The sequence below is a fragment of the Solanum lycopersicum genome, chromosome 4, assembly GCF_036512215.1.
Source record: "Solanum lycopersicum chromosome 4, SLM_r2.1".
Taxonomy (NCBI): Eukaryota; Viridiplantae; Streptophyta; class Magnoliopsida; order Solanales; family Solanaceae; genus Solanum; species Solanum lycopersicum.
In genome coordinates this window covers 63,372,261-63,398,372 of record NC_090803.1, presented here as the reverse complement: position 1 = coordinate 63,398,372, position 26,112 = coordinate 63,372,261, and the positions used below count along the sequence as shown (strand labels likewise).

Genomic DNA, 26,112 nt, shown 5'->3' with positions numbered 1-26,112 from the left:
ATCCACTGCACCATATCCTTTGATGATAACTGACGCAGTTAATTAATTAGAAACCCCTTCTTATGCCTCGACATGCAAAACTTAGCACAAGATCTGAGTGTTTTATAGCTAGATGATCTTCATCGTTCTTACTTTATGAAGAAAAAAAAACTTTACGTTTAACAAATTTTAAACTTTTAACCTTGAAAGTTTTGCCCAAAAAAAAAAAAAACTGAGGTTTGAGTTCACTCACCTCAAGTTGGGCCTGGGAGCAAATCCAGATCCAAAAAATATCAAACCTAACCCCAATAAGCCCAATAATACTCATCAGCCCAATTAAGCCCATTATTGACTGCATCTGCATGCACGCGCATCAAAGGAGCGTGAGAGAACCGAGAAAATTCATCAATCATAAGGATCCGACCCGGTAAGTTAAAAGGAACATAATCGTCGTCAAAGTGGACTCCATTTTTCTTAGCTAAAGAGAGAGCAACAGTCTCTCTCTTCAATCCAACAAACAAAAAAGGGATATAATTCTCAGATCAATCATCGATCATTCTATTGATCCTGTCGATAAATCCAATTTGAAGAATCTTTAGGTCGTTTTTTCTAATTCAAAAAAAAAATCGTTTCAATTCGTCACAAATTAGAAATTGATTTTACCTAATTTTGATTCCCAATTCGCTTACCTAACTTCAATTTCTGTCTTTAATTAATTGATTTTCTTCATAATTTGCTTCTTAGTAATTCAATTTTGCTTATTTCCCATTTGTTATAGATTTTAATTCAAAGGGAGAGATTCTTGTTGATCTTTTTGGGGCGGAGTAATGGCTGTAGCTTCTGATCAAGCCACCAGCATCTGCAGTCACTGGTAATTTTATTTGAATTTTCATTTTTTTTTTCGTTTTGGTGTTTGTTTGATGAATTATCCGAAGTTATATGTTTGTTTCTGGATATAATTTAGCTCAGACGGAGAAAGGTGTATTAAATGTTGAAGTTGTTAGTTTGATTACAAAAATGCTGTTTCTGTGAATTTTTTTAACTTTCCTATATTAGCATCAGTTTGATTGTTTCTTTCAGCTAAGTGGATTAATGTGAGTTTTTATTAGCAAAATTTATTTTTTTATATTTGATTCTGCCAGGAAGAAGATTCTGTTTCTCTACTGGAAATGAAGAATCCATGCTATAAAAGATTAATTTGTAATTTAAGCCATAGAAGAAATCAATTGACAAGATTCTTTAATAAATGTAGTTTTCAGGCAATATTGCTATTTATGCATGGTTACTAGCATAATGTTTGTTTTATGTTTGGTTGTTACTTGTTTGACTGTTGATCCTTCTGTTTACTTCTGACATTGCGGCACCTTCTGGTTTGAATGGTGATATTTACAGTGACAGAGCAATTCCTTCCACCAATCTTGATCTTCATTTTGCTCACTGCTCCCGGAATCTTGAAAAATGTAAAATCTGTGAGGATATGGTTCCTAGAAAGTTTGCGGAGGAACATTTCTTGAGCACTCATGCTCCGGTATGTGACCTTATTTGTCTGACCTGTTATACACTTTATCACTGATGTTACTCACTTGAAGATAGATGTCTACATTCATTAGTTCACGTAGAATCCATTTGCTGATCATGTAGATACTGTTTACAACTTTACATGAATACATTTGTACATCATTTATCTAGCTAATATATTTCTAAAACATATATAATGTAGGTTCTCTTTTTATTCAACTACAACATACCCAGTGTATCCTGGGGAGGGACCCTTACCTTTGTAAGGGTAGAGAGGTTGTTTCCAATAAGCCCTCGGCTCAAGGAAACTCGTGTTTCAGAACATGTTTGCAAAAAAAAAAAAAAATGCACGAGTAGTGTAGGCTCTCTTTATATGTTTATGTTTATTCCTACATCTATAATGTTGCCCCAGGGCTTTGCATTGATGGTAAGCGCACCACTCACAAGTATAGCTTTAGCACACGAATTGTGTCGCATACTAAAGCCTGGTGTTAAGTGGAGAAGGGTAGATTGACGGGACAATTATCAATTGAGTTCTGAACCGTGAGCCAAGTGGCCCTTGGTTTTTATAGAACAAGGGTTTTTACCCTGTCATTTTTTTTTGGCAATTACCAATAATAAACCATCCAAGTTTAAATAAAATAAAGAAGAAGAAGAATACAACTAGATATATGTGTTTATAAACAAGAATAGATGTATCAAGCATTATCACACATGTTTCACCATCTCGTTCCTTTTGACATCAATAGTTGTAGAATCCTTAAAGTTAGAAAAACAATAAGTATCTACTTCATGGTGTAATTTTGAGGAATCTGAAGATGGGGATAATAAGTATTTGCTTGTTAGGTGATGTGGTTAAGAACTCACTAGTTTTCTTACGCTATATGTCCTTGCATAGTTGAGTTTCAAGCTGGATTAGCATAAGAGGGTGTATAATTATCTTCACTGAAACTGACTGGAAAACAAGCTCGATGAGTGCGGTCTTCCGCTGCTCATTAGTCTTACTCTAATTAATCTTAGCTTTTCATTGTGATCTATGTGTGTTTGCCTGTATATCAAAATAGACAAAAAAAAAAGTGGACTTTCCTGTTGATTTCACTTGCTGTCTTTATAATCAACTGAGTTCATAGCTTTTCTTGCTGTTTATCTACGTGCGTTTGTTTTGGTGATAATCCTTGCAACTGAAATTTCTATATAGAGCATGAACGCGAAAGTGTGTTGCATGTGATCCATTCTAGATTTTAAAATAAATGATTTAGGAGGTTTCGATTAGTGATAACCAACATGAACAGGGAGGGTAAGCAGCATTTGCAATTGAACACTTGAGCAGCCCCTATCCCCAGCAAAATCTCAAGCTTTTGAGTGCTTTGCCATAGTTGAAACCATGATTTCTCACAGTGGGCTTATATCGAACTTACTGAGCCTGTTAACAGTTTAGTGCTAAGACTGCATAGCAAGTATTATTTTTGTTGTCTCCTTGATTACAACAAGTGACATTAAGCTTTGACTAGTTGAATATATCTTTGGAAATTTGCCTTGAGAATAGAATGCTAAGATCTATCACATAATTTTGAGATAGTAAGGCCTACAGAGCAATCGAGCAAGTATTATTTTGTTGTCTTCTTGCTTAAAATATGTATTGCTAATGTTAGTTTTAACTTTTAGTTGAATATATCTTCTAAAATTTTCCTTTAAGAACAGACTGCTAGAAACTAGTGAGCAAACAAGAGGTAGTAACTAGTAAGGCTTTAGAGAACCCAAGATGTTTTGGCTCGTGCCATTGCTATTCAAGAATTACCTACGGATAAGTAATAGGGATATTGAAATGGAGAACCATCCCTAAGAGTACTGGATTTAGGTTAAATTTTTTCTTTCTTCTCAAGGATACATGTGTAGAAGAAATTGTTTAAATGTTCTCCCACCTTTTCTCCCTTTAGTTGTTTTTATTAAGAAGCAGGTTGTGGTTGCCTGGGGGGCAGGGCATAATATTCAGTCTCTCTTTTTTGTTGTTTAGATGGAAACTCTAGGCTAAACTATACCTTTTGATGTTATTACTGTGCTTGTTTATTTTTAGGTTGCCTGTTCTTTGTGTAGCGAGACAATGGAACGTGAGATTTTAGCTGTTCATAGAGGTGAAAATTGCCCAAAAAGGATCGTGACATGCGAGTATTGCGAGTTTCCTTTGCCTGCAATTGATTTATTTGAGCATCAGGTAATAAGAAATATCAAAGTTCTGGTATTGTTTCATGTTTTGTATCTTCAGGAGTGATTAGAATTTAGCATCTTGCTCGTTCTTGTGATATTTAAACTGCCTTGACCCCAGGAAGTATGCGGGAACCGGACAGAATTATGCCATCTTTGTAGCAGATACATTAGACTCCGAGAAAGAGATGTTCATGAGAGTAGATGCAATGGAATGATAAGTAATGTTGCAGAATCTTCCAGGTATTAAAGATAAAGTATTTGCTTAAATGACTTTTTACAGATATTCTCTCATTGAGGTCTTTTATAATATTGATATGTTAGATCCACTGTTGGTATATTCTTTAGATCAAGTTCCATTCCCATTGCAAACATGCTATTCCGTAGCATTCTTATTGTCTGCTTTTCTTTTCGACTTAAATGTGCACCTTCTGTCATCTTAACTTAATGTCTTATTTCCTCTCTTATTGGTACAATAACCAGTGTAAATCTCATCCCTGATGCATTAAGGTTATTCACAGAAGATAGAAAAATATATAAACTTTTTACTTAACCAATCACTTAAAGACAGACTCCAAAGTGTCCAAAATCTTGCATTTGAAGTTGTTTCTTTTTTTCTGATTCACAACAGCTTGATCTTTTTCTGTGATTTCATCTTTTTTCTCTAGGTTGATTGAAGAAAGTCTCCGTCTTTTCTTCAGCTGCCCAACTAGCAATTCTCTTTCTACTAATATTTTTCACGGTTCCGTTTACATATTTCAACTCTCGAATAATTATTTCAACTTCTGTTAGTATGTGGATGGGCCTTAAAATGATCCATGGCATTGAATTAAAACGTAGATTGGTCAGCATATTTGCAATTTAACCAGATAAAGCCCCAAGAAATCAGCAAGCTGAAAGTTCTTTTACCATTAATCAACCTTATCCTCTCTTTGAATAACTGATGAACCTTAAAAAAAACTGATGAATTTATTAGGAGGGAGTCTTTCTGTTTCTCTCATATACATCAGATGGCTCACACATTTAGGTTCTGCACTCACAAACTTGACACGTCGGTATTCAGAATTTTAAGATTGAGATATAGGGGCTTCAGATTCTTTGTCACTGCTTACTAGTCTTAGTAGTGCATCAAATAAGAAACCCGTGTTTGGTGTAAAATTGTGAATTAAGAAAACAAGCAGTTGTGGAATCATGCAATGGTCAATGCTGAAAGTTCTAGAACAGTGTGTTCCGATTCATATTTACTCACTACAATGCAATCTGTTTGTAATTCATTTGTTTGAAATGAATTTCCACCATTTCCTCTCAAACACGTAAATGGAACCAAATCTTGAACTTTCGATACCATAACTTATCTGTTGCATGTCAAGTGCTCTGGTATATGTTTTTTCATTTTGTTGCTCTTTGGTTTCTCTGAAGGAACACACACACAGCTGAAAGAGACCGTGGTCCACCAAGAAGGCAGCCACAAGAATTCTCCAGAAAGCGGCTTCTGTTCACAATCGCCATAACAGGCATTGCTGTTTTATTAGGCTCACTTCTTTTCCAGAGGAAAGTCTAGCAGACTCAAGTGCACTAATACCAAAGGCGCTATTGAATAGGCTCTTTACCTATCAACCATCAACTGATACACCTCAAATCACTAGAATTCTCACTTATCAGAGAACTTACCATAAATATAATGACTATATGCCTAAGAACTCCGTCTGTTCAAGTAGTTAATATGCGAATCCATTTCTTATGAGATGAGTTGAACTGCTTACAGGGTGTTGTGTAAAGTGGAAGTTGATAAAATTGTAGTGGTAGTGAAAATAATGTGTCTGCCTTATTGAACATTTCGATCCTGTCATAAAGTGGAAGCAGTTCTTGTTGAAGTAATTGTGTTTGTATCAAAGTATTATTCAGTGATGATTATGTTAAATGGCTGTATCATGCATTCTGCTTTGAGGTTACAAAATTGCTATCACAAAGTTAATTTCTTGTGCAACTCCGAACTTGCAGAGAAACTTGTATCACAACAAACTTCAGTACCTAAAATACTTGGATTGTTTGGTTGGATGTATTTTAGAGAAAATAATATAATGTTTATTTAATTATTTGTTAGGTAGGAATTTCAGTTTATTTGTACATCCTATTTAGTTTTTTAGGGTGTATATTAGGTAGTACGTAGCAAGAATCTATTAATACATTCTACCAAAGAAGTCGTAATTTCTATTTTGTTTTCCCCCACCTACGTCTACTGAAGTCCAACCTCCAACTGTTAGCAAACTACTCCGTCGGCTAATTATGTATTTGGAAATAATTATAGTTAATAATGTACGTATATTAAGAATTAAGAAATAAATCGTTTTTGTAAAAATAATTAAATTAACAAGTATTTCTTCCGTCCATTTATAATTGTCGTGATTTTCCTTTTTACAGTCAAAATATAAGTATTTGATCACCATTTTACGATGTATTTTTTTTTTATCATATTGCTATATAAAAGTTGTAATGTATAATGCTTTTCATATAATTTTTAAATATCTTTTTTTAAAAATATCAAATTAATATAATTTAATATAACTTTAATAATGAAATAGAAACTAAAAATGAACGATACGAGCATTATTAGGAGTTTTAATAAAAGTTATTTTTACTTTTTGATAATCATATTCGTCGATACTTCAACAATGTAACATCACCTCATAATTAAGAGATTTGAGATAATAATTATAGAAATGGAAAATAAAAATGAAATTATGAATCCCAATTCCCAAATGAAATTTGAAGTTCAAGCAGTAACAGTAACCAACTCCAAAACTGTCGTTCAATATCGTCTTGTACCAAAAAAATTCCAAACCCATATAATATATGATTTTATTTGTTAAATCATGTGTTCAAGAACACACAAATTACCGATAAATCAGAGACACGTACAGTTTTTATAATTTTTTTAATTATATTTTTATTTTGAGAAACAAAAAATAATTGAATTTTGCTGACGACGGAAACACGATGCTTCAGGCATAACTTGGTCGATGTGCGGGCGGCAATTGAGCAGATTGATTGACGGCAGAAGCGGTGTGATACGGCGGGAGTTGGTGGCGCGTGGTTGAACGGGGAAAGTGCATATACAGTTACACAAATGGGTAATGGGCGTCGCTTCAAACGCATGATAAAATGCTTATTATGCGCGTGCGCTGGACAAACAGGTAACACGTCTAACTACTACTGGCAATTCATATTCACACGTGTCCCAAAACACTAGGAGATGTACATTTTTCTAGCTGGTGGCCACTTACTAGAGATATTTGTACCAATCACTAACAAAGTTGCGACGGAGCGATAACTATTTTATTATTTTTGATCAATAAATTTTAAATTTGAGTCTCGTTAATATGAAATTATTTTTGTTAGAAATCATTTTATCCTATGTATTAGGGGATTTTTGGGTGTGAATCCAATTTAGTTGGGTTTACTGGGTGAAAAACAAAAAAAGAAGAAGAGATATTTATATTTGCTTTCTTTTTTCTTGAAAAAAGTAATTGGGGTCAGAAATAAAATCCTAAAAAAATAATCGGCTAACAAATAATCAATCAATTGAATTATTAAGATTTTTTATTTATCCGTGGCATGTTTAGTTAAGTTTTTGGAAAGTATAAATAGTTATTTTATAAACAAAAGATTTTACTTTATTAGAGAATCGAAACTGTTTAATCAGATTTTTATTAATAACATGAATTGTATGTAGTAGGATGATTGAGATCATTTTGTAATTAATTAGAAGTCTGAAGTTCAAGTCCAGAGAATGAAAGAAAAATTCCTCGAGAGCTTATGTCTAAAAGTGGACCTTTATTGGCGAAATTAAATTTAATTACGCTCTAATATAAATATATTGAGAAAACAAAAACTATGCGTAATGTATATAATATATGCATATTTAATATAAAATACATACTAGTCTATACATTACATAGATATTACTACTAAGGTATTGAAATGTAATTTTCCCTACGTTAAAAGTTAGGATCTCTAATAGTAATGCTTTCTTATTCTCAAATTATTTATTGTGATTTTTAATAATAATTATTTTAAATTATTTTTTATTAAAAAATTTTTTGTTAATATTTTCATAAAAAACATGTAAAAGAGAAACACGATATATAACTTAATATGATCCCATAAAGTAATCCATAGGAATGTCGGCAAAAAATAAAATTAACAATTCACATTATACGTTGCTTTGTACCCGCGACTTTGCTACAGCAACATTTCTATATTTGTGATCTTTACTCTTTAGTAGCTTCAAATTAATATGATAATTAGTTTTAAAAAAGGGTTAAATCAAGTAATCGATTTTCATCAAGTCCACAAATTTCTTTCCCATTAACCACTTTATTCTCCTCACATCTCAACCATCAAATGAATATTTCACAAACTTCAAGTTTAATGCTACATAACAAAGATAGCTTAAAACCAGATAAATTATTAAAAATGAATGTAAATCTTACTTTAAAAAGAAGTAGTTTGAAAATATTTCGAGTTTTTATTTTTCATTCTGGTTTCGATGTGGTATTTGGTACCTACATTGAAGCCCAATTAAATTCAAATTCACGCTCAAAAGTTTCACATGGATAAAGCGCTCCTTAACAAAAACTTCAAAGTACTCGAACCTGATTACTTGATTTTACCATAACTACTTACATGCATTCATGATTACTTGATTTCTTCAATTGGGCGTCTTTACTTCCAAGGTATTTCTAATTTTACCAAACGATAGTGGCGCAATAGCAAAAGTGGAAGTGGATAATTAAAGCTAAAGCCAGGAAAATAAAAGAATTTTCTTTCCCTGTACTTAAAGTTAACTCTAATTACAAAACTAGATATTGTTATATATGTGTTCTATAGCTACTGATGTAGTTTGTATATCTATACTCCTACGACCAACATAACTAAAAATTGGTTAGTAATACATGGAGAACAAGTTTTCTCTAAAACATGTTGACCTATATAGGTCACGCTTCGAACTCGTGATCTATATAGGTCAACTTTTACTATTGTTCTAATGCTCTTCTTCCTAATTTTACAGCACTATCAAATGTATTGTAAACATTTTTTGCATTTGTATAAGTAACTTTAGTTGAAAGTAATGAGTTTAGTTGAACCCTCGGAACTTCCGCCTTTGATAGTTAGCCTTGCAAATATGTACTTGGGATAAACTGCACCATAATGAGCCAATTTGAGATTGTTTTTATTTTATTTTACAGGAGGTCGTTGTCATAGTGGAGGCTCTGGAACAATGTCCCCAATTGGAGTGAGACTGTACATTCAGGATCGCCATGTAAGGAACGCAAGAACATTTGGAATATCTATATGTTTGTTCTCTTTGGGTGTGTTCTCTACGAAGGGAAATACTTTTCTTCCATACCAAACACACCCTTGATGATATCTTAGTACAAAGATATCTTCGTAATCTTTGTACTGTTATTTACATCCCGTGTGTATCAGTTACTGCTCCTCATTCTGTTTTATTATGCTATGTAAACATGAATAAGGATGTGAGCATGTTTGCACATTTTGCAAAGTAGATGCAACTTACCTTTATGACGTTTCCTCTACAGAGATAAACTTGTTACAACATTAACTTTTTTGCAGGTGATGATGGATAATGGCCTAGTACAAGTCACGTTATCAAATCCAGATGGAATTGTCACTGGAATACGCTATAATGACGTTGATAATCTACTTGAAGGCCTTAACGATGAATCTAATAGAGGGTAATTGGCTTCAATTTACCTGTTTCTTGCATGTTTCTTAGGTTGAGCTCATGAAAATGTAATTTATGTTTACCTAAGTGCATACATTAATTTTTTGGGTTGTGAAGATGCGTGATTTTTTTCAGTATACATGTATGTATGTTTTTCTTTATAATGCAGAACTGGTGATCTTAAGTTATGAATGCAATATCAGGTACTGGGACGTTGTCTGGAATTCTCCCGATGGTGGAAAAACTGGAGTATTTGAAGTGTATGGTTTTCTATATTACTTATTTACAATTGATCAAATCAAAATCTGTCTAATGTAAGCACAAAACATGGCCAATTACTGTAGGATCAAGGGTACTAATTTCAAGGTTATAAAGGAGACAGACGATCAAGTAGAGATATCGTTTTCGCGACCATGGGATCCCTCCCTCCAAGGCAAACTTGTGCCTCTGAATATTGACAAAAGGTTCTCTGTCCTAAACACTTCACATGGGGTAAAATGAGAATGTGCATACTGCTTAAGTTGCATTGCTGATATTGCTGTGTTAATCAAACTAGTGATGGTGTAACAGGTTTATTTTGCTCCGTGGCTGCTCTGGTTTCTACTCTTATGCCATTTACGAGCATGTTGGTTCATCTGAGTGGCCTGCTTTCAGCATCGGTGAAACAAGAATAGCATTCAAGCTCCGGAAAGACAAGTAAGAAGATTTTGTCCTCCTTTTCCTACACTTGTGCTTATGTAGTGGTTGGTAAGAAGAAGTAGTTGTATGTCATCACTCATCGCAAATGCACTAGGTGATTTCTTCTCATATGATCTAACCTTGGTGGTTGGTGGACAAGTTACCCGGTATCTCGGCTGATGGGAGGCAGTAGGTACCCTGTGGAAGTAGTCTAGGTACGCGCAAATTGGCCTAGATACCCTGATTATCAAGGAAAGAAAAAACTAGTCGTATGTTCAAAAGCCAAATATCTGGTCTATGAACCTCGATACAATTTCACTTAGTTAGAGGTCAATTGTTCTTTATCCATGTGTCAAATATTTATCATTTCTTTAATCACAGATTCATGATAAGTGTGGTACTTTCACTTGATAGGTTTCACTATATGGCTGTGGCAGACAATAAGCAAAGATTCATGCCTCTACCAGATGACCGAATGCCTGCAAGATGCCAACGCCTTGCCTATGCAGAAGCGGTCCTTCTGAATAATCCTGTGGAGCCAGAGTTAAGAGGAGAGGTAACTCTGGTTTTTCTGATTGTTCGGTTCCTTTAACTTCGCAAGAAAATGATATCCCACATAAGGATCTGGATACAGTTTTTTGAACCATACTTCTAACAGTTTTTCTGTTTATTACCCACCCGATTGATACTTGATGAAATAGCTGATCACTTGAGGAATATCGATTCACCAATCTGATAATGTTCCTCAATATAAATGACAGGTTAAAAAAAGTATATTCATGAACCGGTTGAAAACTTCTTAACAGTAACTCATATTGACTTGTATAGATCCTCAAGAACTGTTAGACTGCTATAGCAAAATGGTTAGTTCTTTGATTCATCCCATGCACACAGGTCGATGACAAGTACCAATATTCATGTGATAATAAAGACAACAAGGTCCACGGCTGGATATCTATGGATCCACCTGTGGGATTCTGGCAAATTACTCCAAGTGATGAATTTCGATCCGGTGGACCTGTCAAACAGAACCTCACATCTCATGTCGGTCCAACTACCTTAGCTGTAAGACCTTTTGTCTAACTCATTACTTTTACCATGAACATTTTCAACAAGATGGTTACTTTTAGTCATTTAAAGGTGAAATCGTGATATTCTCAGATGTTTCTAAGCTCTCATTACGCTGGGGATGATCTAACACCAAATTTTGCTCAAGGTGAAGCCTGGAAGAAAGTTTTTGGCCCCGTGTTTATATATCTCAATTCTGTTATGCCAGGGGAAGATCCTGTTACTCTATGGGATGATGCCAAGATACAGGTTTAGCAGTGAAAGGATTTGAAATTTACTCCATACTTGTGTATGTGTTTTCGAATCCAAAGTTCTTATATCAGCTACTGATGCAGATGCAGCGTGAAGTTCAAAGTTGGCCTTACAGTTTTCCAGTATCTGAGGATTTTCCATCAGCAGATCAAAGAGGCAGTGTTAGCGGTAAACTTTTGGTTCAAGACAAGTAAGGACATCATGATTTCCTCGGATTTATATTAAACACTGTATTCAAGCTAAAAGTTACTATGGTTTTCTAAAGTTTTTAAACTACTTTTGATAGGTACATTAGTGATGATCATATAACTGCAAATGGCGCTTATGTCGGCCTTGCTCCGCCAGGAGAAGCTGGTTCCTGGCAAAAAGAATGCAAGGTCATTTTCGCTTACCTAATTACTCCTAAAAATCTTCACATTAACTTGCACAAAGGAGGACTTACAGTGTAGCGCTCCTGGATGATGATGATGATTGTACACCTCGGAAATTGAAGTCTTGATGTCTTCTGTTTCAGGACTACCAATTTTGGGCTAAATCAGACAACAATGGAAACTTCTCCATAAACAATATACGTCCTGGTGACTACAAACTTTATGCATGGGTACCTGGATTCATTGGGGACTATCTATATGAGACTCCTATTTCCATAACTCCAGGTCTTGACACTATGTTTACTTCTCAATTCTACGCCTATTCTTTAACCAAACTCTCTGAATTTCATGTATTGTGTGTACAATGGAAACAGGTTGTAGTATTGATGTGGACGAAATCGTATATCAGCCTCCAAGAGATGGCCCAACATTATGGGAAATAGGCATTCCTGATCGTACTGCTGCTGAATTTTTTGTTCCTGAACCCAACCCGAAATTTGTCAACAAGCTTTTCGTCAATCATCCCGACAGGTTATTAGCATACCTTTATCTTTTGGCCTTAACTTTTGTTTCCTCTAGAGTAGAACACAGAATGATAAATTAACTCCATTTAGTTAAAAATAAATTCCTTTCTCTTTCACAAAAGTTCATCACATTTGTCCAGTAAATATATGCATTGAGAATAGTGTCTTCGTTATTGTCTTTACAGGTTTAGGCAATATGGATTGTGGGATAGGTACTCCGAGCTATATCCAACGGATGATCTTGTGTATGTAACTGGAGAAAGTGACTATACCAAAGACTGGTTTTTCGCTCAGGTTCCAAGGTAACAATTCAGCAATCTGATGAGTTGATAACTGAAATACTATGTTAAATTTTTCATTTTCACCAACATTTATCCAAACAGAAAACACATCTTATGCATGAATAATGGCGAAGTACAGCGCCACATACTCTTCTCTCTTTTATAATTACCTGCAAATAAGTAATAGACTTTTTTTTGCAGGAGAAAAGAGGACGGCTCATATCAAGGAACGACATGGCAAATCAGATTTAAACTTGATTCAGTCAATCAAGGAGGCACGTATAAATTGCGTATTGCAATTGCATCTGCAACTTTAGCTGAAGTACAGGTACACTTATCCCTATTGATGTCAACTTCTCACCTATTTGGTTTGAATTATTTTACTCATATTAATCAGAAAGAACTTCTACAACCAGAATTAGTCCTTGATAAGTGTATAAAATTCACTATTGGCTAATACTAACTTTAGGCCAAGTGCAATTACGTTATTTGTACTCATACTCCCTTCGTCTCATTTTATATCTCTTAGTTTGACAGGACACTGAGTTTATAAAAGTAATTAAGGAAGACTTTTGAACGTTGTGATTTTGAAGTAAATATTTGTATGACATACCAAAATGTCCTTGATCAATTGCATAACTTGTAGTCAATTATCTAATACTTTTTTGAATGATCGAAAACAGAATCAGAACTCAGACCAGAAAGCACCCTTATTATATTGTTGAACTTGCAGGTTCGGGTGAATAATCCAAGCACAAATCGACCTGTATTTTCAACCGGATTGATTGGAAGAGACAACTCAATTGCTAGACACGGAATTCACGGATTATATTGGCTATACAATATAGACATACAGGGAAATCTGTTAGTACAAGGGGACAACACCATTTACTTAGGCCAACCAAGAAACCAAAGTCCTTTCCAGGGGATTATGTATGACTATATTCGTCTCGAAGCTCCACCAAACTAAGCAGTGTTTCAGATTTCTAGTTCTAGAAATTGTTAACTGTTTGATTTATATTACCATTACCAGTTTAGCATAATTTCTGGTTTGTGAAGCAATAAAATTCCACGTTTCGTTCAAGATGTTAACTGTTCCAATTACTTATGCAATCAACGATTGGGATTTAACTGAGTGTTATACAGAGATTAAAGTATTTGAAGTCGGTGGAATGATAATATATGCACCTCGCCTAACTCAACCCTGAAAGCTAGCTCATGAGAGGAGAGGAGGATTGCCCACTCTAACAACATGTTACTGCAAACTTTTCGATATACATAATTTTATAAAGATTTACTGGTCCAATAAATCATAATAGTAGTAACTAGCTACTACATTTTAATTTAATGCTTCCATAATGTTACACGCAATTTCTATTAGTCGAGCCTGAGGTTTTCTTTTTAAACAAAACTCAAGTTTGAAGTGACAATTTGAAATTGAAATTCTACAATTTATGTTTTAGTTGAATTTGGAATTTGGAATCAAATTTCAAATTGAAGTAGAAGTTTTTTAGACATCGTAAACAAACACAAATTTCATGAATTCTGAAATTCTCTTTACTGTCCCACCTATTAGTCGTGAATTCATGATCAGTTGTTACACGCTACAAAATATGTCTAATTGTACCAAACAGTTTCTCTTGTTTTTTTTTCTTTTGTCATACTTTTTCGACTTATAATATCTTTGGGAGTAAAGCTTAACAAGACATTCGTAAAACAAGATCAATTATGGCACAAGGAGTACAGCTTCACCTTCAGGACAATCGCCATGTAATCATCTATGTTCTTCTATCACTTGACTACGTGCCTGTTGACAGAGGCGAAATCAGGATTTGAAACTTACGAATTTTGGATTCTAATCTTTTTAAGTATATGTTTGGTTCAAAGTTAATAATTAATAGTTACTTAAAATTCTTCAGGTGGTGATGGATAATGGCATTCTCAAAGTGACTATATCAGTACCAGATGGAATTGTAACTGGAATCAGATACAATGGCGTCGACAATTTGCTCGAGGCTCGAAATCCTGAAGAAAACAGAGGGTAATTCCATCAGTCATTTCGTTAGCTCAAGTTTTTACTGTAATCACAGTCTGGATCTAAAATTTTGAGTTTAAGGGGTTTTGAATTTTGGAGAAAAAAACTTGGGAAAATGCTTAAGGACCTCCAACTTATGCCCAAATTTCAGAGACACTTGTACTATAGAAGGTTTTATTACTCCTAAACTTATTTTATAAATAATTTTCTATCCCTTTTTGTTTACGTGACACTAGCTTGAAAAAAAGTCAACACGCACTGGGCCCAGAATATAGTGTCACATAGGCCGAAAAGGAATAGAAATCATTTATAAAATAGTTAAGGATAATAGGACCTTAGTATAATATAAGTGTCTCTGAGATTTTGAACATAGATTGAGGTACTTATGCATTTTCCCTTTACTGGATTCCGAAATATAGAGGTTTGACTTCTGTAACTAGAACTCTAGCTCTACCCTGACTTGTGAAGAAGAAAAAAGAGATCAAATATTTTAACTTCCCCTTTTTATCATGAAAATGAATTACCTAATTTCTCCTTGTGAATGTGAAAATGTGATGTGTTTATCTAGATACTGGGACGTTGTCTGGAGCTCGACAGGAAGTACTTCAAAATTTGAAAGGTATCTACCTAGCTATATATGTATATAGACAAAGAACGTCAAACAAAAATATTTTGAGCAACGAAATTGTGTCACTTATATAATGTAGGCTCAAATGCACAACCTATAAGGTCATTTTGAAAACAAAGGATCAAATAGAGTTGTCGTTCTCAAGGAAATGGGATGTGTCGCTTCAGAACAAACTTATTCCCCTGAACATAGACAAAAGGTTGTTTTTTTTCTCTTGGTTTTCTTTTCGGTCTTTAAATATCTGGTTGCATTTTTTGATTCGTAAATGGATTTGAGATGATACTTGATGACTAACCAGAAGTATGATATTTAGGTTTATAATGCTTAAAGGTTCCTCAGGATTCTATTCTTATGCGATTTATGAACATTTAGAGGGATGGCCTGATTTCCACCTTGATGAGACTAGGATTGCATTCAAGCTCAGAAAAGACAAGTAAACACTCACTTTCTCGTTATCAAGTAGTAAGGACCTGTTTGCTAATGTCTCCTTGATGGCATATTCTTTCATAGTCATACTTACGAAATGATACATATGTATACAATATGAGCAATGTATTGTTTGTATACATCAAAGACACATTGTCAATCTCTTATGTATATCTTCATAGGCAACAATTAAGAGGGGTGTTCTATTGTCTAACCTTGAACACCGATCAACCAGGTTTCATTATATGGCCATGGCAGATAACAGGCGGAGATATATGCCTTTACCTGATGACAGGTTACCACCTAGAGGACAACGTCTTGCTTATCCAGAAGCAGTCCTACTTGTTGATCCCATCGAGCCTGAGTTCAAAGGCGAGGTGCCTATTTTCCTCTTTCATTTATTGAGATATAATTTAATTATGCAATTAAAAGTATGCTCTCTCTAATAACGTTAGCTTTATAGATGTATCAGAGCATGCAGAGGTCATGAATTCTTATGTCAAACACTCCACCACCCAAGAAAAAAAAATATTTCAACATATATTTGGCGCATGAAAAAAGAATCAACTCCACAGATGAGGAGGGGTGTTGAGATATGATCTAATTAAGTAACTAAAAGTGTGCTCTCGGCTTAAGTTTGCTACTTCTGCTTACTTGTGCCAAGAAGCAATATTTCTAGTTATCAATTTCACGAGGACTCAAGAATTATTAAAATGCTATAATGGTTAGTGAGTTGATTCATCACGTGCATACAGGTCGATGATAAATACCAGTACTCGTGTGATAATAAAGACAACAAGGTCCATGGCTGGATATCTATGGACCCACCTGTGGGATTCTGGCAAATTACACCGAGTGATGAATTTCGATCTGGTGGACCTGTCAAACAGAGCCTTACATCCCATGTCGGTCCAACTAATCTAGCTGTAAGATCTTTCTTATAACTCATTACTATTACCATGAACATTTTCAAAAAGATGAATAAATTCACAACAATAGAATACTTTTCCGTGTTTTATACATTAAGTCATTAAAAGTATAAAAATTGTGATATTTTCAGACATTTCTAAGCCCTCATTACGCTGGAGCTGATCTAATACCAAAGTTTGCACAAGGTGAAGCCTGGAAGAAAGTTTTTGGCCCCGTGTTTTTATATGTTAATTCTGTTAAGAAAGGAGAAGATCCTGTCGCTCTATGGGATGATGCCAAGATACAGGTTTATTAGTGAAAGGATCTGAAATTTTCTCCAACTTTTTTGTGTTAATGAAGTCAAAGTACTTATATTGGATACTGATGCAGATGCAGCATGAAGTTCAAAGTTGGCCTTACAGTTTTCCAGCCTCAAAAGATTTTCCGTCAGCAAATCAAAGGGGCAATGTTAGTGGTATACTTTTGGTGCAAGACAAGTAAGGACATACTAACACTTGTCCTCTTGAAAAATGTATTCAAATATTATGATTTTCTAAAGAAATTTAACTACTTCTGATAGGTACACGAGTGATGGTCGTATACCTGCAAATGGTGCGTATGTTGGGCTTGCTCGACCAGGAGAAGCTGGTTCCTGGCAAAGAGAATGCAAGGTCATTTTTGTTAACATAATTATTTATCAATAGATTAAACATGTTCACAAAATGCTTTCATCAAAACAAGCAAGAGGACTTCCTGTATAGTGCTCCCGGATAATGTTTTCTGTTTCAGGGCTACCAATTTTGGGCTAAATCAGACAACAATGGGTACTTCTCCATAAAAAATATACGTCGCGGTGACTACAATCTTTATGCATGGGTCCCTGGATTCATTGGGGACTATGTATATGGGACTCCCATTTCCATAACTTCAGGTCTTGACTCCATGTTTATTATTCAGTTCAACTCCTATTCTTCAAACAAAAACTCTGAATCTCATGGATCGTGTGATACATGCAAACAGGTTGTAAAATTAATGTGCACGAAATCGTATATCAGCCTCCAAGAGATGGACCTACATTATGGGAAATAGGCATTCCTGATCGTACTGCTGCAGAATATTTTGTTCCTGAACCCAACCCGAAATTTATCAACAACGTTTTCATCAATCATCCTGACAGGTTATTAACTTACCTTTATGTAGTGGTCTTACTATTTGTTTCCTCTAGAGTAGAATACGGAATGATAAATTAACTCCACATAGTGAATACAGTTCCGTTCTTTTTCTCAAATGTCATCACATCTATCCAAAAATGTCATGTGGCATTGAGAATAACATTTTCATTATTGTCAGGTTTAGGCAATATGGATTGTGGGATAGGTACTCCGAGTTATATCCAACGGATGACCTTGTGTATGTAATTGGAAAAAGTGACTACAGAAAAGACTGGTTTTTTGCTCAGGTTACAAGGTAATCTACAAGCAGCAATCCGATGAGTTGTAAACTTAAATATTATGTGAAATTCCTCGTTTCTTTACCAACATTTATCCGTATCCTTTAGTACTTCACAATCAAATGACAATGTTTCAAAAGATTGTGATCATATAAATTGGGAAGCAGAACTAAGCAGAAACCATCTTATGTGTAGGAGAAAAGAGAATGGCATGTATCAAGGAACGACATGGCAAATTAGATTTAAACTTGATTCAGTCCATCAAGGAGGAACATATAAATTGCGCATTGCAATTGCATCTGCAACTTTAGCTGAAGTGCAGGTACACATTTGGTTTCAATATATTACTCGAATTCGATCAGAATTGCACTTCTACAACTAGAAACAGTCTTTGATTAGTGTATAAAAATCACTATTGGCAAAAAACTAACTTTTGACCAAGTGAAATTGCAGAATTTGTTCTCAATTACTCCCTCTGCTCCATTTTATGTATTAGTTTGAATAGACACAAAGTTTAACAAAAGTAATTAAGGAAGACTTTTGACTGTTGTCTATAATGTACCAATATATACTTGAATCTTGTGATTTTAAATGTGTCATATGGGATGTTGGAGTTAAAGAGTTGCTAAATATAGAAGGTGACATTCTTTTCGCAGACAAACTAAACATGAAAATACGACACATAAATTGAAACGAATGAATCTTATACTTTCTAAATGACCGAAAACAGAATCAGAATTCAAGCCAGAAAGTTCCTTACTATGTTCTTGTACTTGCAGGTTCGGGTGAATAATCCGAGCACAAACCAACCTCTATTTACAACAGGATTGTTTGGAAGAGACAACTCAATTGCTAGGCATGGAATTCATGGATTATATTGGCTGTACAATATAGACATACAGGGAAATCTGCTAGTGCAAGGGGACAACACCATTTACTTAGGCCAACCAAGACATCAAAGTCCTTTCCAAGGGATTATGTATGACTATATTCGTCTCGAAGCTCCACCAAACTAAGCAAATAATAGTATAATTCTAGCACTCTATTTAGCTGTACTGCATATTGTATTATATTATTTTGAATAAATATAATGTTTGAACAAATTGTATCGTATTGAAATCAATTCTCACAATATTGAGGATGTAATTAATTACATGTCACACCACAACCAATGACGTGTATTGTTTGTTTTGGCCTAACAAACCTTATAAATTTGTCTTTTAAGCTACGTTATCATTGAGTTCAAAAATACATCTAACGTGTAAAATTGTATTATATGTTGGAAAGTTCTCCTACAATCATGTTATGCTTGTCAGCCTAGAAACATTTTTCTTCATACCAAACACTCCCTATAGTTCTCGTCCTTTGGGTGATGGGAGCAACTTTACACGACTAGCCATGTATGTAGTTAAGATCAATATCGTCGTCAAGTTTGATTTTTTTTCAGTTTCAATGTGTCATCATTTGATATGGCCAACTATCAAATCCGAATTTTGACCCATACGACATCATAGCAAGGTGTCACATAACATGATTTTATATTCCGCGAATCAAGCAAACTTGAAATTCACTTTTTTTTCCTTTATTGAGTAGTAGAGAAAAAACTCTAAACATGTCTATTGGGCAAGTAATTCCATTTAATTACTTACTCTAAAATTCCCATCATTGTCCCACATGTTCGTCGTGATTTCATGATCAGTTGGCACTTGACACACTCCCCCTTGTCCACTCTTGCACGCTAAAAGAAATATGACTAATTGTACCAAACCAGTGTTGACGAGTAAGCTAAGTTCTCGATCGAACATGCGATATAAAGTCATGATTTAGACATAATTTGATATTATGATTTTAAATTCTGAATTTTCTAAAAATATATGATTGGAGTTTTAGATCATATGATTTCAAATTTTTTTAAAGGTAAAACTTGACCATATGTTCAAATTTTGATTTTTAAAAAAAACATCAGGACACGTCAAATTTTGATTAAAAAAAAAAACTCATACTTCGCAAAGACATGTTGGTATAATGTGATAGGATTATTTTTAAGAGTAACTAGTTATTACTGTTATTGACTAGTAAATCTTTATAAAATTATGTGTAGCTGAAAGTTTGTGATCACAAATATTTACTTTTATAATAGAAACGTTGAATTATGTTATGTATCAATGTAGTGCCTTAGGATATTGTTATATGAGTTATGATTTGCTCATTTACTAAGATTGTATAAGAATTTAGAAAATTTTGAATATTTCACAAATTATGAAATTTTCATATTTATGAAGAAAAAAAAATACAATTTAAAAGATTCAATTATTTAACTAAACTAAATTTCAAATAATGATTTCATATGGCATATTCAAACTTTGTTTTCATTTTACTTATTAGTTATTACCTTTCAAGGGAAGTGTTGAATCAAACATATGCATATTAATACCTTATACTATTCTGCCTATGCCAAACTGCAAGAAGAGGTCAAATAATATTTCTTTCTCTTTTATTCTTTTTTATGTCATACTTTAGGATTTCAATTTCTTGGGGAATAAAGCGAAGATTTTATTATATTTTTTCATTTTTGCAGTATAGAATTAAGAAGAAGCTAAGATCAATGACTGCTCCAGGAGTACATCTACACCTTCCCGATGATCACCATGTAATTTATTCGTCGCTATACATTTTGAAGAAATATTTTTTCATCATGTATGATTATGATTATATCTGGACTAATTTCACCTATGATCACTAAACTTACTCTTTATAACATTAAGTCCACAAAGCTATATTTTTTGTCTAACTATTTGTAACACATAAGTCCCAAAATTAGTTATGTAACAACTACTACTCGAAATAGAGTTTTCTTTAAAAAAAACTATGTTATTTCCCCGCTTCATTTTTCACCGAACCAACTCACTGGAAAAATGCATAAGAAATATATATTTTCATTGAAATATTGAGAATAGTCATTGGACGTTTTTTTTTTCTCAATTAAAATATCTATGAGAGTAGCCTGTAAACTATGTGTTACTTAAAAATAAATTAAAAATACTACAAAGTTGGATTTTTGTGATAAAATTCTTCAGGTGGTGATGGACAATGGCATTCTCCAAGTGACTTTATCAGTACCAGATGGCATTGTAACTGGAATTACATACAATGGCGTCGATAATTTGCTTGAGGTTCTAAATGATGAAACAAACAGAGGGTAAGTAACTCATATTTAACTTGATCCCTTGTGGAAAATGTATCAAGTAAGTTCTCCTTTTTGATGAATTTAACAATGTGTAATGCTTTCTCTAGATACTGGGACGCTGTTTGGAGTTCGACAGGAACTACAGGGACTACTGGAACATTTGAAAGGTCGTACCTCGTATATATAGACAAAAAGTCTCAAACAATAAACTTACTTTGTAAAATGTAAAGTGTTTTGAATAAATTAAATTGTGTCACTTATATAATGTAGGCTAATATGCACAACATATAAGGTCATATTGGAAACAGATGATCAAATAGAGTTGTCCTTCACAAGGACATGGGATGTGTCGCTTCAGGACAAGCTTATTCCCCTGAACATAGACAAAAGGTTGTTTTTTTTCTTCGTTTTCTTTTCGTTGTTAAATATCTGGTTGCATTTTTTTGAATAGTAAATGGATTTGAGATGATGATGACTAATTAGATGGACGATGTACAGGTTTATAATGCTTAAAGGTTCCTCAGGGTTCTATTCTTATGCAATTTACGAACATTTAGAGGGATGGCCTGGTTTCAACCTTGATGAAACTAGGATTGCATTCAAGCTCAGAAAAGACAAGTAAATACTAACTTTGACTTCATACTCACAGACACATTGTCGATCCCAACTTGTTTGGGACTGAGGCGTAGTTGTTGTATGTTGAGAATACAATTAAATGATAAAAGTATGATCTCTTTAACAGTCTAAACTTTTAGATGAGATGGTCACACACTTCATCATTGTATACATCACAGACACGTTTTCAAATGCCTATCTCTTAATTATATCATCGTTGACTACAATTAAGAAGGATGTTTAACTGTCTAATCTTGAACGTCAACCAGGTTTCATTACATGGCTATGGCAGATAACAGGCAGAGATACATGCCCTTACCTGATGATAGGTTACCGGATAGAGGACAACCACTTGCTTATCCAGAAGCAGTCCTGCTTGTCAATCCCATCGAGCCTGAGTTCAAAGGCGAGGTACCTAGTTTCTTCCGTCATTTGGTGAGATATATTTTAATCAAGTAATTACAAACATGTTCTCTCTAATGGCATAAGCTTTGGATGAGATGATCACACGATTCAACATGTGGTATCAGAGCATACACTGGTCATGATTTCATATCTCAATCTCTCCGCCATCCAAATAATATATATATCCTAAAATGCTTGGCTCGTGTACTCTCGGTTTAAGTTTGTTAGTACTTCTTTTTACTCGTTGCAAAGAGGCGATATTGTCCAGTTTATCAGTTTTATAAGGATTCTTGATTGATAATGCTATCAGGTTGATGACAAGTATCAGTACTCATGTGAAGACAAAGATCTCAAGGTCCATGGATGGATTTGTATGGATCCATCACTAGGATTCTGGATAATTATTCCCAGTGACGAATTTCGATCTGGAGGACCCCTTAAACAAAATCTCACATCTCATGTTGGTCCAACTGCTCTTTCTGTAAGTACCATAATCACAAGCCTTTAACACATTTTCTTGTCTTTCTTGATTGTGTCAAGAGATGTTATTATGCAGGCAGGGGCGGAGCTAGAAACTAATATATTTGTATTAAGAAATTCACTAAATATATACAAAAATTGAATTCAGAGCTCAGTTACTAACACCTGATATTGTTGTTCTAGAATTTAAAATTCATAAAGTTTAAATCCTGAATCCGCCTCTTTTTGCAGGTGTTTCTCAGTGCTCATTATGCAGGAGAAGATTTGGTTCCAAAGTTTGGACAAGGGGAGCCATGGAAAAAAGTCTTTGGACCAGTTTTTATATATCTGAATTCTGTCACTTCAGGGGAGGATCCTCTTACTCTTTGGGAGGATGCTAAAAAACAGGTATAATTAAGTAAAAAAGATAATTATTTTTTTACAAAAAACTGAACATAAATGGTATCTTTGAGATTTTTTTTATATAATGTAACATGATTATCTAAGCATTGATTGCAAAAACCAGATGTTGATGGAAGTTCAAAGCTGGCCTTACAGTTTTCCAGCCTCTGAGGATTTTCCATCATCGTCTCAACGCGGTAATATTAGTGGAAGACTGTTAGTCCTAGACAGGTATTATTTGCTTATTTTCCCTACTGTTATCCAGGGGCATAGCTAGAAGGTTGCATAAGGGTTCGGTCGAACCTAGTAATTTTAGTCCAAACACACTATTTTTATTAAAAATCCACTAAACAAGTACAAAAATCAATTTCAAAACCTACAGAATTCAAAATCCTGGCTCCGGCTCCTCTTGTTAGTCCCTTTCTCTTTTGGAGTATCTCGTTACTCTATGGTCATTGGCTCTACTTATATTTCTCCTTTTTGTACTTAGATACTTCAAAGACGATAAAATTTCTGCTTCTGGTGCATTCATTGGTTTGGCTCCACCAGGAGAAGCCGGTTCATGGCAAAGAGAATGCAAGGTGATTCAGGGAACATAAAGCTCAATCAGTACTCGGAAACTACTTCGATTGTTTTCTTCTAACAATTTTAATAGTTGATATTAATCAGGACTACCAATTCTGGACAAGAGCAGATGAGGAAGGCAATTATGTCATAAGTAATATACGAGCAGGCGACTATAATTTGTATGCATTTGTCCCTGGATTCATTGGTGATTACAAGTATGACATCAATATCACAATTACCTCAGGTACTTATTTTTCCATTTGGAAAGTAGACCATTATTTTCAAGCTTTTCAAGATTACGAGCTAAAAATTAACATGTTATAAATCAGGCTGCAGCATTGAGATGGATGATCTTGTCTTTGAACCCCCAAGAAATGGACCTACACTCTGGGAAATTGGCATTCCTGATTGTTCTGCTCGCGAGTTCTACATTCCTGATCCTGATCAAAAATATGTTAACAAACTCTTTATTAATCATCCTGATAGGTAAGCTTTCTCCTTCCTCATTGATAGTTTAACGTTTTTCTCTTCATCTCACTGTTGATCATCATCATCATCAACGATCCTCAGGTTTAGACAGTACGGGCTATGGGAAAGATACGCGGACTTGTATCCAAATGGAGATATAGTTTTTACAATTGGAGAGAGTGACTACAAGAAAGATTGGTTCTTTGTTCAAGTCACTAGGTAAAAAACAGCAAAATCACTAACTATACATAATATTCGATGTCTTCAATGAAATGAAACATGAATTTTCTTCCTTTTTCGTGGTTTTTGGGCATGTTAGGAAAACTGATGAGAAGACATATCAAGGAACAACTTGGCAAATAAAGTTCAAACTCGACAATGTTGATCAAAATGAAATCTATACACTAAGATTGGCACTTGCATCAGCAGCTCAAGCTGAACTGCAGGTACGTGTAGCACAATGTCAATTTCACATCATTTTTTTCTTATCATCATTACAGTATTATCGAGTCAACGATAAAGGAAATCATTGAAATGTAACTTGTAGGTTCGCATCAATGATAATTCAAGCACGAATACTCCTCTATTTTCAAGTGGAGTGATAGGGAAGGATAACGCGATAGCAAGACATGGAATTCATGGACTCTACTGGCTGTTCAATGTGAATTTGCAGGGTACTATTCTAGTTGAAGGGGAAAATACTATATATTTGACACAAGCAAATGCAACTAGCCCCTTTCAAGGGATCATGTATGATTATATTCGTTTAGAAGGACCTCCTTCTCATGACTAAGACATATTGTTTGAGAATTCATTGTTTATATATTATACTATTTTAACTTTTATGAGAATTTAAATTGTATACACTGACAGAATAACAAATTTGTAAATTCTCTATGCATGCATTATCTACCCAAATGTTGGCATATAGTATGTAATTAGCTAGTGTTTGGCTATATATTTCTAAATATTCTTAGCAAATATTATTTGGGTGAAAATTTGTGTGAAATCTCACCATGTATTTGGCCATAGTATTTGGAAAATATATTTGATTATTTCAGAAAAATATGATTTATACTCATAAGTTTTAAAAAATATCAAAACTAACCATAAGTTTGTATTATAAGTCAATTGGATCTTTGTTACAACAATAACAAATAGTGTCGATGACACTAGAGCAATGTGGTAATTTGAAGTGAGTGCAACAAGCATCATTTCATACACGGTGAAGTAAACAAAACACATGATTTTGTTATCTTGGGCTGATTGTTCATCATTTTCAATAATAACCATATCATCATTTAACATTCATCGAATATTTCATCACTACTTTGGTATTAATGTAAAAAAATTATGTAATACAACGTAAGCAACCACTAGAAAGAGTGTTTTTGTAAAAGATGAAGTTTGGGGTAAAATTTTAATTTTTAAAAGATTCCAAATAATGAGATTTGACCTAAATACTATAAAAAATTAGTATTTGAGAATTTGAGATATTTGTCAAATAATGACAAAGTGCATGAACAAACACTATTTCCTAAATTTTTCTCCAAATATTATTTGAGAAATCTATGATCAAACGGGCCCTAATTTTTGAATGTTATAAACCAATGTTTATCCTTTTCTTCTTCTTCTTCTTTTGAATTTTGTGGCATTGTTCCATATCAGTTATTTTTAGGATTTTTGGCACATATATGTAACTCTCTAACATTCTTTTTTTTTTTCCGTCTCTTCTACAGTCTTTTTTAAAGGGAAAACAGATAAATATATATTCAAGCTATCGTAAATGTTATGCAGATATTCTTCTTTATATTTTTGAAATATTGGTGCCCCTGTCGTAAAAGAAACTAGAGCATATATACCCCTTTATACTAACGGACATACATATGTCACAATCTTATTCACCGACCTGAGTTATTAATTAAATTTCGAATCTACG

The 26,112-nt window shown here is 34.1% G+C and overlaps 4 protein-coding genes across 10 annotated transcripts; all 4 read left to right on the top strand.

Moving 5' to 3' along the window:
- Positions 1-417: 417 nt before the first annotated feature.
- LOC101262512 (uncharacterized) lies at positions 418-5,656 on the top strand. The gene is made up of 6 exons (XM_004237974.5): positions 418-578; positions 758-850; positions 1,372-1,507; positions 3,572-3,709; positions 3,821-3,942; positions 5,119-5,656. Exons 2-6 carry the CDS (start codon positions 807-809, stop codon positions 5,258-5,260), a joined length of 582 nt encoding a protein of 193 aa, XP_004238022.1. The 5' UTR covers positions 418-578; positions 758-806; the 3' UTR covers positions 5,261-5,656.
- A 507-nt stretch (positions 5,657-6,163) lies between these two features.
- Positions 6,164-13,706, top strand: LOC101262208 (uncharacterized). 5 transcript variants are annotated; one of them, XM_069297367.1, is made up of 17 exons: positions 6,164-6,614; positions 6,706-6,893; positions 8,952-9,022; positions 9,337-9,458; positions 9,652-9,708; positions 9,793-9,912; positions 10,019-10,144; positions 10,541-10,682; positions 11,021-11,191; positions 11,288-11,443; positions 11,530-11,636; positions 11,733-11,823; positions 11,961-12,102; positions 12,192-12,348; positions 12,527-12,643; positions 12,824-12,950; positions 13,356-13,706. In XM_069297367.1, exons 2-17 carry the CDS (start codon positions 6,827-6,829, stop codon positions 13,590-13,592), a joined length of 2,010 nt encoding a protein of 669 aa, XP_069153468.1. In that variant the 5' UTR covers positions 6,164-6,614; positions 6,706-6,826; the 3' UTR covers positions 13,593-13,706. The 5 variants fall into 5 exon arrangements, with proteins under 5 accessions (XP_069153468.1, XP_069153467.1, XP_069153471.1 ...); XM_069297366.1 differs by having other exon boundaries at positions 8,949-9,022; XM_069297370.1 differs by having other exon boundaries at positions 8,949-9,022; positions 9,793-9,940.
- Positions 13,707-14,175: 469 nt separating this feature from the next.
- Positions 14,176-19,298, top strand: LOC101248481 (uncharacterized). 2 transcript variants are annotated; one of them, XM_010321929.4, is made up of 15 exons: positions 14,177-14,392; positions 14,542-14,663; positions 15,226-15,276; positions 15,365-15,484; positions 15,599-15,718; positions 15,947-16,088; positions 16,467-16,637; positions 16,772-16,927; positions 17,011-17,117; positions 17,201-17,291; positions 17,410-17,551; positions 17,641-17,797; positions 17,971-18,087; positions 18,266-18,392; positions 18,850-19,298. In XM_010321929.4, the coding sequence occupies exons 1-15, from the start codon at positions 14,351-14,353 to the stop codon at positions 19,084-19,086; spliced, it is 1,902 nt and encodes a 633-aa protein (XP_010320231.2). In that variant the 5' UTR covers positions 14,177-14,350; the 3' UTR covers positions 19,087-19,298. The 2 variants fall into 2 exon arrangements, with proteins under 2 accessions (XP_025886613.2, XP_010320231.2); XM_026030828.2 differs by lacking the exon at positions 15,599-15,718 and having other exon boundaries at positions 14,176-14,392.
- Positions 19,299-20,387: 1,089 nt separating this feature from the next.
- Positions 20,388-25,091, top strand: LOC101248195 (uncharacterized). Of its 2 annotated transcripts, none has more exons than XM_019213651.3 (16): positions 20,388-20,541; positions 20,649-20,720; positions 21,148-21,269; positions 21,365-21,424; positions 21,528-21,647; positions 21,756-21,875; positions 22,142-22,283; positions 22,588-22,758; positions 22,989-23,144; positions 23,263-23,369; positions 23,629-23,719; positions 23,808-23,949; positions 24,035-24,191; positions 24,276-24,392; positions 24,493-24,619; positions 24,721-25,091. In XM_019213651.3, the coding sequence occupies exons 1-16, from the start codon at positions 20,491-20,493 to the stop codon at positions 24,964-24,966; spliced, it is 2,001 nt and encodes a 666-aa protein (XP_019069196.3). In that variant the 5' UTR covers positions 20,388-20,490; the 3' UTR covers positions 24,967-25,091. The 2 variants fall into 2 exon arrangements, with proteins under 2 accessions (XP_019069196.3, XP_069153466.1); XM_069297365.1 differs by having other exon boundaries at positions 20,432-20,541; positions 20,654-20,720.
- The last annotated feature ends 1,021 nt before the right edge of the window (positions 25,092-26,112 follow it).